This window comes from Podarcis vaucheri, assembly GCF_965113315.1.
Source record: "Podarcis vaucheri genome assembly, chromosome: 15".
NCBI lineage: Eukaryota > Metazoa > Chordata > Lepidosauria > Squamata > Lacertidae > Podarcis > Podarcis vaucheri.
In genome coordinates this window covers 44381837-44400647 of record NC_138753.1, presented here as the reverse complement: position 1 = coordinate 44400647, position 18811 = coordinate 44381837, and the positions used below count along the sequence as shown (strand labels likewise).

Genomic DNA, 18811 nt, shown 5'->3' with positions numbered 1-18811 from the left:
AAATGTTTCTAAATATTGTGTTTTAATAATAATATAATTAATTGTTGTAACCTGTCCTGGGACCTTAAAGTGAAGGGCAGGTAATAAATTGTAGCAATAATAAATAATAATAATAAAGAGAAATTCCTTTCAAATTAAAGATAGCCCCTTTTTGCAGAAATGCTATGGGGACGCGGGTGGCACTGTGGGTTAAACCACAGAGCTTAGGACTTGCCGATCAGAAGGTTGGCGGTTCGAATCCCCACGACGGGGCGAGCTCCCGTTGCTCGGTCCCTGCTCCTGCCAACCTAGCAGTTCGAAAGCATGTCAAAGTGCAAGTAGATAAATAGGTACCGCTCCGGCGGGAAGGTAAACGGCGTTTCTGTGCGCTCCTCTGGTTTGCCAGAAGCGGCTTAGTCATGCTGGCCACATGACCCAGAAGCTGTACGCCGGCTCCCTTGGCCAATAAAGCGAGATGAGCGCCGCAACCCCAGAGTCGGTCACGACTGGACCTAATAGTCAGGGGTCCCTTTACTTTACTTTTTACAGCTCTGTATGACAAAATGGATTCTACTCAAAGTGTGGGAGTGGGGAGGACTGTTATTATGATGATGATGATATTATTAGGCTGTTAGTATGCTTTTTACTATGTTTTTATTATGTTTTTGTCATAGATGTTCTGTAGTGTATTTTTTAATGTTGTATACCACCCTGGAATCTTTTGATAAAGGGCACTATATAAATTAAATTAGTAGCAGTTGTAATAGTAATAATAATGATGGTGATGATGATGTCAGCAGGCACAAGCACAGATCAACAAACAGGGAAGGAGTAGCTTAATTATTTGGAATTGGGCTGCCCAGAGCTATCAACTAGTTTTCTCCCTCAAAAGTATTACCACTGGCCAAATCTAAATGAAGTAAAAACAATATTTTGTTCTTCAGTGTCCTGTCGTCTTAGGAGCCTAACGGGAAGACAGAGGTGTGTCCAAACTGCTAGGGCTCTATCCAGTGCTAGTCCTTCTCAGAGTAGACCCACTGAAATGAATAAACCTATGTTAGTCATGCACAGTAACTTCAATGGGCCGACTCTGACAGAAGTAATATTGGATACTCTTCCTCAAAAAAGCAATGAGAAGTAGGCCATGTGTTACAAGAAAAAAAGTTGAAGAGCAGAGATTGGAATTGCTATAATGATATCAAATGCCCGTATGATAAGCGGGTTGTTTTATGTAGCTTTCCCCTATAAAAGTGTGTGTGTGTGTGTTTGTGTTCTAAAACTGAAACCTACATTCATTTTGAAGTCTACACCAGTTTGTTGCAAAGTTGGCTGAAGTTTACTCATGCTTTGATTCACCATGTACATAGGGAGCACCTGAGGACTCACTTGATTGTCTACCAGGGTTGATACATAAGTAAAGATCAGGGGAATAGGAGCATTATCAAAACGCCCTGCATACGGTCCCAACGGTCCCAACTTTGATCTGCCACAACTTCAGCCAAAAAAGGAGCCTATTGCAGAAGGACTGGGAAAGACTCCACCAAAGGCCCTTGGAGAGCTACCAGCCAGGCAGAGCAGACAGCATGGAGTGAACTATGACTGCCCCATGGGCCTAGGCAAGGGAGAGGCAGCTGCCCTCCAAATCAAGCAAATAAATAAAAATGCTTAACTGACCAATCACATCACAGGTAACTCGGTTCTGTACCCCTTAACATAAATTGTGGCTACACCCATGGACTGCCTGCCCCCAAAAACTTTGCATGCCTTAACCAGATAGGAATGTATTTCAAAATACTAACGCAGTATACTTCCTGAAGAAACTGAGTAGGTACATAAATCTTGCCAGTGAAGAGGAAGGAATGGTTTTCAAGTGGTTTTTGATTTTAAAAATGCATTCTTGAGTCCAAGGACAAAACCCTAAGAAGATGACTTGATAGTCCTGATTACTGTGGCAATCAAACAACATGGGTCAGTGTATGCAATCAGCAGAACCCTTCATTTTTCTGGAATAGATGTACCCCTTCACTGTGGAGGTGGAAATGTTTCATTTAAGAGACAGGGAGCGGGAGAAAGAGCTATCACCATGCACACAGATGCCAACATGTCAGGGAGAAGGGTTTGTCCTAGAAGTCTCTTGACAAGTCTGTTGTCTATGTTCCTAAAGGGCTGAATTTTGAACCCTGCCCCCTCCATGAGAGCAACATTCAGACATGCAACATTCTTGCCTCCATATTGAAAGGGAGCATTCAAGGAAAAGCTTTTTGCTATGGTTCTGCTGATTCCAGCCAAGTAAGCCCATTTCAGACTCATGAAATAAGTACATTTCAGACTCCATCTGACCTATAAACCAGAGTAAGATTAAGACCTATAAACCAGAGTAATGCCCTTGAGAGCTGAGCTGGTCTGTAGACCTCTGTCTAGAAACATCAGCTACCATCATCAAATTTACCCTCTGCTGCTTCCCAAATGATGGGAGAGCTGAGTAATAAAACACTAACAAAAACAAATACTACTGCCATTGATATATATGTCAAGAGGACCAATCAACGGTGGTAGTGTGTGTGTGTGAGATTATAGCACTAGATAGGTTATAAGATAATACCTATCCTTTAGAAGCTTTGTTGAGTTCCTTACAGTTTTCTAATGAACGTATTTTCCTCCACCATCCTTTCAGTTACCACTACAGTACTATTCCTAAAAACAATGTCTAGGACAGTGTTTCCCAACCGGTGTTCCGCGGCACACTAGTGTGCCGCGAGACGTTGCCTGGTGTGCTGTGGGAGGGAGGCGGGTGAGTCGGGCGGCGAGAGGCGGGGCGGCGGCGGCGAGGAGAGGCCGCCCAGCGTGGGGCTCTCGCCGTCTGCCTGCCTGGCTGCCTGCGTGGCGCTGACATCACGGGGCTGTAACGTGCCCCACATAGGCACACGCGGGGTGGCGAGCGAGCTCCCTCCCACATCCCATCGCCGTTCGCTTCAGCCGGCCTACTGGGCTGTCACAGGCGGAATTCCCTTCACGCCTTCCTCCTCCCGGGTCCTTGAGAGCGCGGGAAGCGGCAGCGCGAGACCAGCGTTGAGCCTGGTAGGTATTACGCTTGCCAAGGCAGTCATTTGGGCAATGAAAACTTGCAAAGCAAACAACCAGTTCAATCTGAAGTACGTGTATGCTTAATATCCTGTATCTGAAACCTGTTCTGCCCCCTCCCCCACACTTGGTGCCATTTTCATCTACACATGCAGCAGAGTAAGTTGACCCAGAATAGTACCAATTCAGATGGCAGATGGGAGAATGACAGTGCTGAATGCTTTCCCATGTAGAACAGTCCCTGCAAATAAAAACCTAGCATATTTGGAAGAGGGATGCTAGCCTAACCATTACCTTCTATGCTGTTACTATTTTTTTATTTTATTTTTTACATAAGTAAAAAGTGACCTTTCCCCATCTGGCATGGTGGTGTGCCTCGAGATTTTTTTCATGAAACAAGTGTGCCTTTGCCCAAAAAAGGTTGGGAAACACTGGTCTAGGAGATGTTTTAAGCCATACATGCCATGCCACAAATGCATTCCTTTTTTCTGTTTTCCCTCCTTTACCTCAAGTGATGAGGCTTTGGGAAGGAGACAGAGCATTAACAGCTAAGCCATTAAGACCCTCCTACATCTGAGTTAGTGAAAATGCTTCTTTTGTCACAATGTAAATGTTTGCCTTAAATGGAGAGCAATAAGTGTACAGTCATTACCTAACATTTATATGGATGTGGCTGCTCAGTTTCTGGAATAAAATGGGAATGGGGTGGGACCCCCACCGTGATGGTGATTCTGGTAAAGTACCCATAACAGTGAAGATAAGATCACATGCACAACACAGGAGGAAACATTAAGAGGTGGAGCCCAAACACAGATAACACCATCTAAAGTGCATGTTTGAATAACAGGGAATTGGGTCCAGTTTTAAACTAAATTATTTGGAAGTAATTCCCCTTGATTTCAATGGAGCTTAATTCCAAGTAAATGTTCTTGTGATTTGCAGTGCTAAGGGAGGTTTTGCCGCCATTCTGACTTCCAAGCCCTATATACTGACCCAGAAAGAAATTCAAACAAGGTGCACAATTCTGTACGGTGCCAGAATACATTTCCATATCAGATCTACAAGGATTCATAATGCCTAATCCCTTTAAAGTGAACAGTTTCTTTTCCCTTGACATACTAGATTTTTTCTTCCAAAGCAGAGAATGTATAACATATAATATGCACACAATGATATTTAAAAAGAAATAAATAAAGATATTTACTACAAGAAGTTGATTGTCAGCAAACACAATATATTTACTGCATTAGCATTTGCTCACAGTGCAAATGGTACAACAATACATCAGTTCAATATTTCTGATTTTCCCCTTTAAAATGCTGTATGCATTAACTATCATATTTGCATTACATGACAAATGAGCCAATGAAATGTGTGTGAAAATTATCACTTTTTTCACAATATCAAGCATTTTAACCTTAGTATAAGGTACTATAAATCCAAGAAATAAAAACATCCACAAAATATATTACATCTGATTTGTCTCTTTTCCCCTAAGTACTCAACTTTATACAAAAGTCTTTCAAAAAATATCATCCCCTTAGATTTTTGTAGTTAAACCTGATTTTTGTTTCTTTCAGTTCACATAGACTGCATTTCTCTCTCTCTCTGAGAATGTTTGTTTTAATTTTCTTTTTAACATGCAGACATCAAACCTGGATAAAACACAACCTTTTGGCAACAAGTTTTTTTTTATAATTATCATCATTGTTTTGCTTAAATATCTGAGCAGTTTTATTAAAACAAATGAAAAGAAAAGAAAAACAAAGCAAGACATGCAATGACATGCACGTACCAGGAGGAGTAAAGGAAAAAAGGCAAACTGCTTTCTCTCCCCACCCCTGTTTATGTTAAGTGACCCCCCAAATCAAATCAAAACAAAACAAAACAATAAAATCACATTATAAAAAGTACGCATTTAAAACACTGTTTTCTGCATTTCTGGAAATAATTGTCCTTGTGCTAAAAAAACAAAAAACAAAACAAAACGCATCCCAAATTGATGCCCATTAGCCCTCTTTCCCAAAATGGCATCCCCCAGGTGAGCTAAAATGACCTGGAAATTGCTAACCCGCCTCCCATTCGTTTGTTAAGGGTCTTATGAACACTTAAATAGTTCATCTGAATCTACCAACGCATTCACACGCGCACACGTTCTCTCTCTCTCTCTCTCTCTCTCTCTCTCTCTCTCTCTCTCTCTCTCACACACACACACACACACACACACACACACACACAGTGCTTTTAAAGAAGAGTAGAAGGGGCAAGGGTATGAACACACACAAAACCCGACCCTCGAAACAGACACACCCTGTAAACTCTCCTGCCTTTCCCACTCCCAACAGTAGCCTAGTCTCAGAGAAAAGTGAATAGGGATCCTCAGCAGTCCTGTACATTCAAGTCAGGGGGAGCCTGACTCCCTCCAGCCCCCTTTTCTCGCTACATTCAGAGCTGCCAACAGCGGATGACAAGAAGGTGGGCTTGGTGTGACAAATCCAATCAAAGGGATCGATGAATCCATGTTTCTTCATTCTATCTCTCTCTCCACCCAACTCCTCCTTTGGAGGAAATAAAGTTTGAAGTGCCGGCACCAGTTTCCCCAGTTACTACCCCTTTCTCGCTTCCATCCCCCACCCTCCACAATTCTTAAAGCTATATAATAACACCCAGAGCCTAGTTTTGCTGTGGTCGCTATTTACAATCACTCTGCACTAGGAAGCTGAGAGTGACGTGGAAGGGCCGGACCCTGCTCATTTCCAAGGTGGAAGAAGAGGAGGCCGAAGGCGCCAGCCGAGGAAGGCGAAAGGACAGGCGCGTGTTTGGGGCGGCGGGCGGGCGGGCGGGCGGGCGTGTCATTGTTTTATTACAGGTTTGGAGGAGGTTAGGTAATACTTTTGGGGGGATGGGGGAGGGAGGGAGAAAAGGGAGCAAGAGGAAGACTTACGGGAAAGGGGGTTTAATTGCCAAGAAAAAAGAGGAAGGACTCTCTCCATGTGAAAAAGCCAGAAATCACCCAGGTTGCTCCCCAGTCATGGCAAAGGAGAGCAAGGCGACTCCGGCACTCCGAGAGGGAGACCAAGACAGAGGCAGCCACAGCCACAGCCAAGCAGCACGGCCGCAGCGCCTTCCTATAAGGGACTGACTGCCTCGCCATCCATTGCAAAAGTCACCCAGTTTCTTCCAGCATCTCCCCAGGGCGTTGGGACTGGGAAGGGAGGGGGGGAAGGCTCTGGTGGGGGGGGGCCACTCCATGGTGCACAGGGGACGGGGAACTTAACTGTTGGCTAAAAAGCAGCCACGTTCAGTTCAAGAGGCTGACACACGCACGCACACACACGCGCACAGACGGCCTCCACGGGCAGCACGCACTGCGCTTTGGTGCCCCCCTCCATCGAGGGAGAAGGAAAGGAGGAAGATCAGAGGAAGGGCATCTGTTGGGGTAGGGGGAGAGGAATCCAGGGAAGTTTTCCCGTGTCCATCCGCTACCCTTTCACACGTGCCAGACGGAGCTCCCCCCCCAGGCACCCCATGCCCAGGACAGCTCCTCCGGGAGAAGTGGCTCAGTCCCCGCTTGCCCTCCTCTCCTAAGCCGCTGAGAATCAAGACGATCCGGCGGAAAGTTCAAGGCTTCCTCCCACCACCAGCTTGGCGGCGGCGAGAGGCTTGCGCGCAAAGGCATCCCTTTCGCGGGAGCCTGGGGAGGCCAACAGCTTCTGCCGCCGCCGCCGCCGCCGCCGCTCGGCGGGTTTTGCGCCAGGTGGGCACGAAAGACAGCGCTGGAGAGGCACTGGGGCTCGGCGGGGCGGGAGCAGCGTCACGCGCAGGTGGTGACCACGGGGGCCAGCGACGAGACGGCGGGCGAGCCGCCGGGCCCGGCCCCCCCGGGCGCGCTGACAGCCGCCGCCGAGCCCTTGTCGGCCTTCTTCTCCTTCTGCTTGAGGTGGATCTTGGCATGCCTCTTGCGCTCGTCGCTGCGCGCGAACTTGCGCCCGCAGAACTCGCAGGCGAAGGGCTTCTCGCCCGTGTGCGTGCGGATGTGCGTGGTGAGGTGGTCGCTGCGGCTGAAGCTGCGCATGCAGATGCGGCACTGGAAGGGCTTGTGGCCCGTGTGGATGCGCAGGTGCCGCGTCAGCTCGTCGGAGCGCGAGAAGCGCCGGTCGCAGCCCTCCGCCGGGCAGGCGTGCGGCCGCTCGTGCAGGGGCGTCTTGCTGGGCCGGTTGGGGTACTTGCGCGGCCGGATGGGCTTGAGCGTGAGCGGGGGCTGCTGCTGCGCGAGGCTGCCGAAGCCCGGGTGGATCTGCTTGTCCTTGAAGGCTTTGATGGTCTCCAGGGGGGTGATGGGCGGCGGGTTGACCCGGATCGAGTCCAGGTTCTGGAAAGGTTTGTGCTCGGGGAGGCTGCCCAGGTCGTTGGGGTGCCCGTGGTAGAGGTTGTAGTCCGGGATCATGGGGAAGAGGTTGCTCTCCAGGCCTCCGCCCCCGCCTCCGCCGCCGCCGCCGGGCTTGGCCCCTTGGTAATCCTGCGCCGAGTAGGAGAGGCCGGCGTTGCCCTGCGGGTCGTGGAAGGGCACCGGCTCGCCCGCGTAAAGGTCACTGCAGGTGGAGTAAGGGGGCAGCGCTGGGTACATGCCTTCGACGTCGCCCTGGCTCTGGACCTGCACCATGCTGCCCGTCGAGGCCTGCGCGCTGGAGGAGGGCGGCGGCGGCGGAGGCACCCCCAGGATGCCCGCGCTCATCAGGCTGATGATGTTGTCCTGGCACCAGTTGGACGGCGAGTCGAAGGCGAACTTGCCCAGGTAGGTCACCGTTTTGTTGCCGCCGGGGGCGGGCTGGAAGGAGCCCGAGTACGACGACAGGTCTTGGCCGGACTTGTCGTTGGCTAAGCCAATATCCATAACATTATCTGCGGAGGGCGAGAAGGAGAGAAGCCAGAGCGGGGAGAAAAGGGGAAAGGAAGGAAGGAAGGACGGAAGAAAGAAAGAAAACGGGTCAGCGATTGCGGGGCAGGGGGAGTCGTCGGGTTGCGGGGAAGGGGCCCTTATTTAGACAAGGGAGAATTCATTGGGCGTAGGTGGGACCCCCCCCCCCAGTTTGGAAGTCCGAATCCTGCAAAGCCATGGGAAGGCGCGGGCAGAAGCTGAGCAGCACCGCCTCCAGCACATGGTCTTGCACACGAGACAGATCAGGTGCAGACACAAGGAAAGAGCCGCCGTCGGGAGGCCGGGGAGGCGGAGCCCTTGAGTGTGTCTGCTCAAAGATCGGGATCCTACAGGGGAGGGGCACACAAAACCCGATCAAAGGCTGATCCCCCGCCCGGGCGCCCAACAAGTGCCGGGAAACTGAGGCTCTAACTTCCAAGGAGTCTGGACTGTGCATCTCTACATAGCCATGTATGCACACAAGCACACCAGCTCTCACACAGATATGTGATATGTATGCGTCTGTAACGATTTCAACACACGCACCACACGCACATATAGGGCGGCATACATGTACTCCGCCATATGCGCGCGCGCACTTGGAACGCTAGAAACCAACAACATACAACTATGGCACTTGCCTGGGTACGAAATGCAAGCATGTACAAACACACACGTTAGCGACATGCGTACACACACCCAGACGAGACAGACACACGCGCGAGAGACTATCTAAGCGCGCACACACAAGCAGCTAACGTAATCTGCACAGGCCATCTTCATGGGAACCCTGGGAAGGGGAGCAGGGAGGCGACTCCACTGCCGGAGCCGCCGGACGAGCCTCCGAGTTTCCTACGTACAGTACTTGAGCCTCCAAGGCATCGGGCACCGCTGGTCGGGTGTCTGTGTACTTAGGGAGAGGTCCGACGAGAACACAACCCCGGGGAGAGAGGGGGGAAAGATTGGGAGAGGGAGCAGGAGGAGGAGGAGGAGAAGCGGGGTCAGGAGGAAGCAGGTACCTGAAGTTACAGGTAGGCTCAGGCTGCCAAGAGCGAACTGGTCTGCCTCTCGTTCTCTCTTTCTCTCTGCTGCTCTCCAGGCGTTTTCCCACCCCACCGACGCAGACCGGGACTTCCAGCAGAGCTTTACAAACTTGCCGTGATTTCTGCGTCGAGACCAGTTATGAAAAATATAAGGGGGAGGGTGTTTTTTCTTTCTCTGTCTCTCTCGCTCTCTTTTTAGGGGTGGCGGGGGAGATCAAGCAATACTGTGGAGAGGAGGGGTTGCGACTTGGCGGGGGGGGGGAGTGTTGGTTGATCGAAATGAGACAGCCCTGCGCTGCTTGTGCGGGTGAGGCCAGGCAGAACCGAACCGGGTCTGCTCTCACAGCAACGCTTGCAGCAAAAGAGGCTCCAGCCCAGCGCGCAGACCTCTCGCCTCCCGGCGCAGTCCGCGCGGGTGCCCAGCGTCCCCTCCACTTCCCTGGCGGCGTCCAGAAAGAGCCGACGCAACTTCACCTGCCCCGGATGGCTCCGGCAGGGGAGATGGAGGCCGAGGAAGCCCCCTCCTCTCCTGGCCCCAACCTCAGCTCTCCTCTTTGCCAACCCCCTTCTCCGACTCCAGGAATCCTCCTGCGAGAAACCTCCCCACGTTGGGAAACAGAAAAAGAAGACCCCTCTCACCCGCTCCCACCCGCTCCTCGTTCCGACATGATTTCTGTATACGTATAGCTCAAAAGAGGCAGGAGGGTGAGGGGGTGCTGGGTTGTGTGCGTGTGCCCAGGGAGGAGGGGTGCCCGCGCGGCGATGGCAGCCTGTGCCACAGAGAAGCCACAGCGCACGGAGAGGGAGACAGAGACACGCGCACAAGGACTACCAGACACGGGGAAACACACACACACGGACATGCATGCGAAGGACTTGCAGGGGAGAAGGGCGAATCAGCCCCACGGCCACCGGCGTCCGCCCGAGAGACCCGTGGCGAGGCCTCCAAAGGGCAGTCCAAGGGGAGCGAGGGAGAAGGGCGGCTTCCAAGGGCCCCTCGCTCGCTCGCCCGCCCGGCCTGCCTGCCAGCCCCTTCCCCGCCGTACCTTCCAGCTTCTCCCCCCGCTGGGAGTTCCTGCCTGCCCCTCTCCTCCGGAGCCCGGCAGCGCAGCGGCAGCAGCAATGGCTCCAGCGCGCAGAGGAGGCGGTGGAGGGATGGATGGGAGATGGGGGTAGGGGCAGATCCACAGGCTCAGCTCCGGCCTCTCTTTGCCCGCGAAGCCTTCACCGCCCGCCCGCCCACCCACCCCCGACAGAGCGACATGCTTCGCCCCCTCCCTCCCTCTCCCCCCCCACCGCCACACGCCCCCTCCCCCTTCCTTACCTGTCGCCATCTGGTTATTATAGTGAGCCACCGACGCCTCGCCGTTGCTGGAGAAGATGTTCAGAGAGTTGGGGATCTCCTCGGGGTACAAATTGTCAGGCAACTGGTTCATCAAAGTGTTCATGGTCCCTGGCAGCTTATCCACGAGTTTGCCTGTCATAGCACTGGAGGAAGAGGAGAAGGAGGCTGCGGCGGCGGCGGCGGCTGCTTCGGCGGCGGGTTCAAAGCGGCTCCGAGCTCCGCTCCTGACAAGGCGGCATCCGCGTGGCAAATCCGTGCGAAGGAGACCATGCGAGAGAAAAGTTGCGGCGGCAAGGGGGGCGCTGCTGGGGGAGGAAAGAAGGCGCTGTGGGCCCGGGGAGTGGGCCAGTTGGCGGAGGAGGGTGGAAAGGTGGGTGGTCGGCGGGGGCGCGCAATCCTCGGTGGATCCCCGGAGGTGTTTCCTGAAGGGAGGAGGTGGGAGTCCCGATCTGCTTTGCAGATGTGATGGCAGAAGATGGTGGGAGTCTTTAATCCCTCCCTGCCTCCCCTCCTCCTCCTCCCCGGCCTCGCTCTTCCTTCCCTGCCTCCTTCTCTCGCTCGTTCAGCAGGTTCCCTCACTGCAGCCCAAATGCTCAGCCAGGGAAATCCGCCAGCCTATTTATGTGAGCGACGGGAAAGCTCCGTGACGTAGCTGCCCATATATGGACAGATAAAGCGGCGCCGAAGCCGAGACGTCACAATGGAAGCTCCTCACAATGGAACGTTTCGAAAGCAGGAAGCAGCCAGAGCTGCGCGCTGCCGCCGCCGCCGTCCCCGGCCGGGCGAAGCGAGAGCCCGGAGCCGGCCACCTGGCCGGGGGGCAAGGACGGGTCGCCGCTTGGGGGCCTCTCCGGAGACCGCCCTCGGCTCCACGCGCCTGCAAAGCATCGCCGGGCGGCGGACCGGCCTCTCCCCACCCGGCGAAGGGCACAGGCTGGCGAGCGCCCCACGCCCCCGGCGCGCTTCCTCCAGCACTGTTTACCTCGTGCTCGTCTTCGGGGGGAGGAGGAGGAAGCGGGGGTGAATAACGCGCCTCCGCAGCAGCAGACAGACACGCGTCCTTGTTTTCACAGCGCCCATTGCTAAACAGCTCCGCTGTGCTGCCGCTGCCCTCTTGAGCTCTGGATTGCATCCACAGACCCGGGCGCACGCCGCGGGATCCGAGCCGCGAAGAAGGCGCCACTCCGCACCAGACGAGCAGCCGGAGGGGCCGGACCCCGCCAGGACCCCCTTCCAGCCACAGCAAAGTCCTTCCTTTGGGGCTCGCCCTGCGTGGAGCTGCGCAGAGAGATCTATGAAAGCGCACCATAGAGCGAATAGGCCTAAACGCCAGGCAGTCGGTAATGATACGCCCCACGCCCCGATCCGCTAAGCTCCAAAGTAGCCCAGAGTGGCCTAAAAGCAGGGATGAGGGACCGCTCAACGCTGTGGGATCAGGGGTAACTGTTGATACCGTCCAGGAACATCTGCAGAGCCGCCCGCAGCTTGGTCACCCCTGGCCTAAAACGTTCCCCCCTCATCCTCAAAATAACATGGTGAGGTAGAGCTACCTGGAAAGGTTAACCACCTGGCGGGCTGATTTTATCAATGAATAAGCAGGCCGTAAGAAACGCAGCGCAAGGCTCCAGAGCGAACAGGCCAAAGCTTTGGGCAGAGCGGAGATCCTGGCGGACCCTCGCCCTGGTCTAAACCAGGGAACAAAGCCGGTTGCCAAGAAGCGTCAGCCGCTGCTTTTGTGGGAGTCGAGGTCGGATGCAAATAGGAAGGCCAGGGCAGACTCGGCTTTCCCTCGCCTTGTTCGCCGCCGACGCTGCCCCCCTTCCCTCCCCCCGCTGCAATACTTCTCGGCTGGAAATCAGACGCAGCAATATAGTATATCGCGCAATTTCAAGCAAGCAGCACTTTGTCAGTGATTGCTAGCCCTCCCCTCCTCCCGGTTTAAAGTTTGGCACTTGTGAGGCGTCAGTAATTAGGTGGTTTCGTGCTAAGTGTGCCAACTGATGCTATCTTTAAATAAAACCCTCCGAGTTATGTAGCAAATGTATGGAAAAATTATATGTTGCAATAGCTCGACTTACCCAACTCCTGCACGGCCAGCTCTGCAACGGGAGTGAAAGGCACGCTGGAAGGAAACCTGGATTTGGCAAAGGGAGGGCGAGAGAAGCGAGTGGCGGGGCAGGAGCGCGCAAGGAGCATCTCCGGAGATCAGACACCCATAGGCTTCTTCTTCTTTAACTTTAGGGCACGTGTAAAGGAGGATTTCTACTTGGGGTGATGGTAGAGGGCGAGGCACAGCGCCAAGATGCCTTACAGTCCCGATCTTAAAATCCTAGAAATGTAAGAAGGGACCACGAGGGTCATCTAGTCCAACCCCTTGCAAGGCAGGAACCTTTTACTCCTTGGTGGCTCAGCTGGTAGAGCATGAGACTCTTCATGCCAGGGTCGAGGGTTCGAGCCCCATGTTGGGCAAGATCCCTGCATTGCAGGGCTTGGACTAGATGACTCTCGCGGTCACTTCCAGCTCTACAGCTCTATGATTTTATTCCACGTGGGGCTATAACCCACGACTCTGAATTTATGAATCTCATGCTCTACCAACTGAGTTATCCCAACTGAGCTGTTTTAGGTGTCTTTACCCAGAAACAAGCCCTACCGCGCTTGATGGAGGGTTAGTTCCACGCGAGGCTGCAGCGCTAACTTCGATAGCGCAGTAATTCTCGATGGACGTGGCTAGGATTGCGCTGTAAACCCGTGTGCACAGGACTGCAATCTCAGGCTGTAATCCTTCCGGAGAGTTGAGCCTCACTGAAAATAGTGGCACTTGCCTCTGAACCTGTACAATAGAACTGCATTGTAAGATTTGTTTGGGGCATTTGCGTGTTTGCCCATATCATTTCTTTATTTGTTCCTTACATTTTCTATTCCACCCTTCTTCCTGTTATGGAACCAAAGTGGCTACACGTGGTCGCAGGAGATCACCCACCCAGCAGACCCAGGCGGCGGCCTCGTCACCCTTCAGGCCGTATCCTGAGAAGGTTTGGGGCGTCGAAAGCGTTGCTGACTAACTTATGGGCTACTATGAGGCGCCCCCCCATTTACTTCTAAGACGACGAAGCTGTTACCTGGATCATTCCCCAAGAGCGCCTAGATGTCCGGTTACTATGAAGTGCTGGAAACCAACCACGACAAACGTATTAAGAAAAATGGAGGTGGGGCCACTTCTTTTGGCGGGAGGGAATGACTTTTATCTCTTTAAAAACAGACGTTTGAGCTTTGCAGTCAATCCTGCCTCCCCTCTGCTGAAGCCTGAAGGCGCAAGGGAGGGTGGGGGGCAGGCGCCCTTTTGGATTCCACTCTCCGGTGACTTCGGTCCTGCAACAGGACTCCTGTGCAAGTCCCAAGATGGTGGGGGGTGTGGGGAGTCAAGCCCGCTCGGCCCAAGCCTCTTGTCGTCCCGGTGCAAGAGCCGCTTCCCCCTCCCCCCCCACCCGGCAGGGGGATGCGCGCCCCTCCCTCCAAACCGGATTCGAGCTCGGGCTGCGGGACCGGGGGGAGCAGCAGGAGCAGGCAGCCGCGGCGCCGGGCCAGGGTCGCGCGCGGGAGGGGAGGGTCGAGCGAGGCGGGAGGGAGGGAGGGAGAGGAGGAGCAGGCAGGTGCCGGGGCGCCGGGGGGGGGCGGGGCGCCGCCGCGGGCTTGGCTGGGCCGCCCGCCGAGGGGAAGCGCCATACAAGGCCAGGATCCGGGCCCGCCCCGCTCTCCTTATTTGGCGCCCGGTTCCGGCTCCCGGGTGGCCTCCTCCTCCTCCCTCCCCCCCCCGCTCTCGCTACCAGTGGAAAGAGAGACGGAGGCGCAGCGGAACCCGCAGCCTTTGCAGGCGCCGCCCGCCCTGCCGGGGAGGGGAGCGCGGAGGGGCCCCGCGGGCCTGGGCCCGGCCCGCCGAATTGCGCCCCGCAGCCAGGATCTTGTGGCGAGGAAGGAGCCCAGTCTGCTCTGCTCCCTCCTTCCCCGCAGAGCTGCCGAGGGAAATCCATGTTCTCCTGCTAGTTCCTCTTCTTCTCTTCCCCCCCTTCCTCTCTCGGTGCACATAGCGCGATTGCAATCTCTCTCTCACCCCCCCCCAAGTTAAACTAATGGAGCAAGCCAGCGCCAAAGATTGGTAGAACTGTGAAGTTGGACGGGGTCCCCCAGAGTCATTTAGCCCAACCCCCTGCGATGCAGGAATCTCACCAGAAGCATCCATGGCAGATGACCATCCAGCCTCTGCTTAGAAACCTCCAAGGAAGGAGATTGCAATCGTGCTATGTGCACCGAGAGAGGAAGGGGGGGGGCACGGTTGCAACGCCTATGTACCCCCTCCCCATCCCAAGGGGGAGGGATGCTTCTCCGGCCTGTATTTCAGACTATGCGAGTTTGTTTAAAGTTTAATTGACTATTGTATTTTAATATTCTGTTGGAAGCTGCCCAGAGTGGCTGGGGAAACCCATCCAGATTATTATTAGAGAGAAGGCACTCGGCAGCAGATATTTGCTGTTTAAAGTGACAGCTGTATGGCTTCGGCTTGATGTTTCATTTGTGAGCCGCCCTGGGACGCCATGGCTGAAAGGCGAGGTGCAAATAAATTGGAGATAACAAGTGCTGTACTCGCTTATGGCGAACAGAACTGACAGTGGAATCCTGTGCCTGGTTACTCTACAAGCCAGTCCTCCTGTGTACAGTTGGGGTTTCCCAGGAAATATGTTTAGGATAGGAGCTTCAGTGTCTCTTTACAAGAAAACATGATAAATAGGTACACATAACAAAAATACAAATCACATGTGTGTGTGTGAGAGAGAGAATGTGAGTTGTGTTGATTAAATTGCTAGATTATGAGCTTTAAAATAGGAAAAAGAGAACTGCTCTTAAAATATTATTATTAATAATAAAGCAACAATAATAAAAACATTTCCCCTTATCAATTTGTACTGCAATCCTCAGCATGTTTACTTGAAAGTAAGTATCACTGGGTTTAAACGAACGGACTAAACTTAAAAGGGCAACATGTCAGCATCCTTATTCTGGAATAGATCTCAAGAGCTTTCCCACTCCAAAACTACTCCCAAAGCTCATTTGTGCTGCCCTCCCTCCTCCCAAATCTGATGCTGCTTCTGCTTCTCAGTGGGGGAGTAGGAATCTGTGACCTCACTGCCTGATAAGGGCAGAGGGCCAACTGCTTGCAAGCTTTCTGGAAGTGGGCACTAGACCTTCCTGTTGTGGGCAAACTGGAGGTTTCGGCTGCCTGCTCCCTGTGGTCTAGTCAGTAGGCGTCCAGGATCTTATTCAAAATAAACCTACTTCAGCAGGGAAACCACACAGCACTCAAGGCATCCTCACACAAAGCAGGACAGACTATCCTGTCCCCTTCCTTTAGACTGTGGGCACAGCTTGGCAGGGCATTTGGGATGTGTGTGAATTGGGGGGGAATCCTTATGGCATCCCACCCATCATTTAATTTAACCCGCAGCACATTTGAGTGAGGCTTATGTTGGGCACAACCTGGTGAATAATTTCATTCCCCCCCCCCCCGTACATGCCTGCCTTCCACCCTCTAGGGTGAGGGAAATCTACTGCCCAATGCAAGCACTGCATCTTCTCTGATGAGAGGGTCACTGCTGGGCGTAGTAGCCAGATGAATGTCTAACAGGAGAGCTTTGGTTTAAGGCTTCTCAGGAATTGTGACATTAAGGCTGGCCTTACTGGAACCCACTGGGTGCATGTGTGAAAACAACTGGGGACTCCAGTGATTATGCGGTGTGTGATCTAAGTTGTGCACCCCAATGTCCACCTAGAACATAAGAAGAGCTCTGCTTCACAGGGTACCCAACAAAATGTTTCCAAGAGGCATCACAAGTACGACATTAAGAAAATCACCCTCCTGTGCTGTCATCTTCCCCATAATAACTGCTGTTCAGAGGTATACTGCACCTGAGCCTGGAGGTTCAATTTAGACATGTTCCCCCATGGACACCATTGCACATTGTCACAGTGAATCCCATACTTTAATTACGTGTTCTGTGAAGAAATACATGCTTTTGTCTGTCATGGTTGATGAGGCATACCTCTCAGATTATGTAGGAAATTTATTGGGCTTTCTGGAAGTGAGGGAAAGTGGTGAGTGAAAAGCACTATTGGGGTTTTTGTTTTGGTAGGAAGGTGGCATATAGTACATATTTAAAACAACCAAGTCAGGCAATTCACAGGAGCAATCCTGCATACTAATAGCAAACTCATTATTCAAGTGTGGATCCTTATGAAGAGAAAAGCGACACCATAAGAGGGAGAAATCTGCAGGTTTGGGGAATCCCCAAAGTTTGCTAAAGTACAAAAGCATATTGGGGGTGTGAGCAAAATTGTATAAGGGACAAATGCCTCAAACAGCCCAGTGAGAACTGAGCATGCTGGGGGGGGGGCGCTAGGGGCGCCTTGGAAGATGGCGGATATTAAAATCTATCCAGCTCGCACGAGGTAATTAGAGGCTGACTATGGGGAGTAAATTAGTCTCCCTCATCTCTCCAGGGGGGAGAGATGCAGTTTTCACCCGCTGTTGCCATAAATCACCCCCGAGTTCAGAAGAAGGAGGGGATGAGGCACTGGGTGCACAACCCTCGGCGGGCCTCGGAACTCCTCCAAAGCTGCTTCCAGGTGCGAAACTAGTTGCGTTACTTAAAAGGAAAAAAATTGGTGAAAGATAGCGCACATGCTTCAAGAGAGGCAGGAGGTTTTTAATCTGCTAACAGTTTTACCACTGAAATGAAGAAGACTGAGACGGGAGATTACATCAAAGTACTACGGACATGGTATGTGGAATGGAATGCAACGGAACTGAAAGGGGGGGGAATGACTTTTTTTTTTGTTCTATGTGATTAACTAATAACCGTCCCTCTTAGAAGATCCGTCACAGCAACTAACTGGCAAGTGGGACTAAAAATGAACTGTGTGGGAATAATATGAACTAAAAGGCTTTACTCTGTAAAGGATTTGGAAAGAAGAAGGGCTCTCTTTGTGACGCAGTAAGAATGGAGATGTGATACGAGACCTGTGTTGCAGGAGGTTTGGTCTTGGGGAGGGCGAGCCGAAGATTTATTATTTTCGAAGATATTGCGAACTGGAAGGGGCAGTCCTCCTGGAAAAAGACTAATTTACGATGCAACAGGTCGGGAAAGTTAAAGAGTGAGCTTTTAGACTGTATTTCATCAGAACGACAAGATGGCGATTGCTTGCTTGAGTGGAAATGCCGGGACTATTGGATGAGAGTGATTTACGAGAGACCAGTACAAAGCCCACACAGAAATACAAATAAGACTGTTTTTTTCAACCCACTTGCGGAGCAACTCGGAGGTGAATGAAAAGGAAAATGTGTAACGACAAGGATTGAGAAAAGGGGACTGGAAATATCATTCTTAATATGAAAGCAGCAGAAATATTCGAGGATTGGACTCCTGCTGATCAAGAAGCATGGGTACCCCCCACAAAAAATTATAATTTGGAAAACAATTGGATTATATGATATGTATTGTTATAATTTGGATTAATTGGTTTGATGTGTTTAATTTGGTAATATGAAACTTAATAAAAATCATTTTTTTAAAAAAGAGAACTGAGCATGCTCAGTGGCCACAGAATAGAGTATCCTGGGAAAGGATGTGACTTATTGGAACCCTGAACAGCTAACATACTACCACCACTACTACTACTACTAATTGAATTTATATACCACCCTATACTCACAGGTATTGCTTCAGGATCCACTTTTGGGGTCCACATAGCCAGTGTGGATCCAACACATTTTGTTGCCACCAGAAGAGAATTTAAATGGGACCCTTTCTGTAATTACGGGGGTGGGGCACAATTCACCTGGAAAAGCCTGATTGACATGAATGTGGGATGTAAAACTGCAGTCAAGTACAACATCCCTACAGTGGACATGTTAGGGGATGTTTTTGTCCCACTCAGGAGAAGGCTTCCTGTTTCCTCCTGAGCTGGGACAGACTTGAAAAGGGTGTGGTCTGTGGTACTAGCATGGAGGAGCACACAGCCTCCATGTTCTGATTAGTGTGTGTGTTCTCCATTTTGGATGTTTCTGTGTGTTTGGAGAAGTGACTTCTTAGTCACAGTCACTTGGGACTCACTTCTTTATGGAATAGTTCTAGTTGTTATGTAACCTAAGCCTGCCTTCAGGGATAGGTCTGTGAACCTGAATGAATCTGTGAGTAAACTACTTTTATATTAACATTAATCAGATTCTTGTGTTTATTCTTTTTAAGAGGCAGTAGAAGGGATTTTACCAGGAAGGACTCTTTAATAGTAAGATGAGTCAGCAACAAGCTGATCACTGCCTAATTTAAAAAGGGGGATGTTTGGAACTCTGCTAGAATATGGAACTTGCTAGTGTAAGTTAGGAAGGAGATC

General features: G+C 51.8%; 1 protein-coding gene and 1 long non-coding RNA gene across 2 annotated transcripts; one reads left to right on the top strand and one right to left on the bottom strand.

Moving 5' to 3' along the window:
- Positions 1-4273: 4273 nt before the first annotated feature.
- Positions 4274-11128, bottom strand: EGR3 (early growth response 3). Its single transcript, XM_082200537.1, is given in 4 exon segments — positions 4274-7962; positions 8998-9138; positions 9141-9143; positions 10346-11128. Coding segments are annotated over 4 exon segments (1392 nt in total). The 5' UTR covers positions 10506-11128; the 3' UTR covers positions 4274-6874.
- Positions 11129-11145: 17 nt separating this feature from the next.
- On the top strand, positions 11146-13649 carry LOC309519604. Its single transcript, XR_014213865.1, has 2 exons — positions 11146-12703; positions 13319-13649. It is a non-coding gene; the product is annotated as an uncharacterized lncRNA (long non-coding RNA).
- The last annotated feature ends 5162 nt before the right edge of the window (positions 13650-18811 follow it).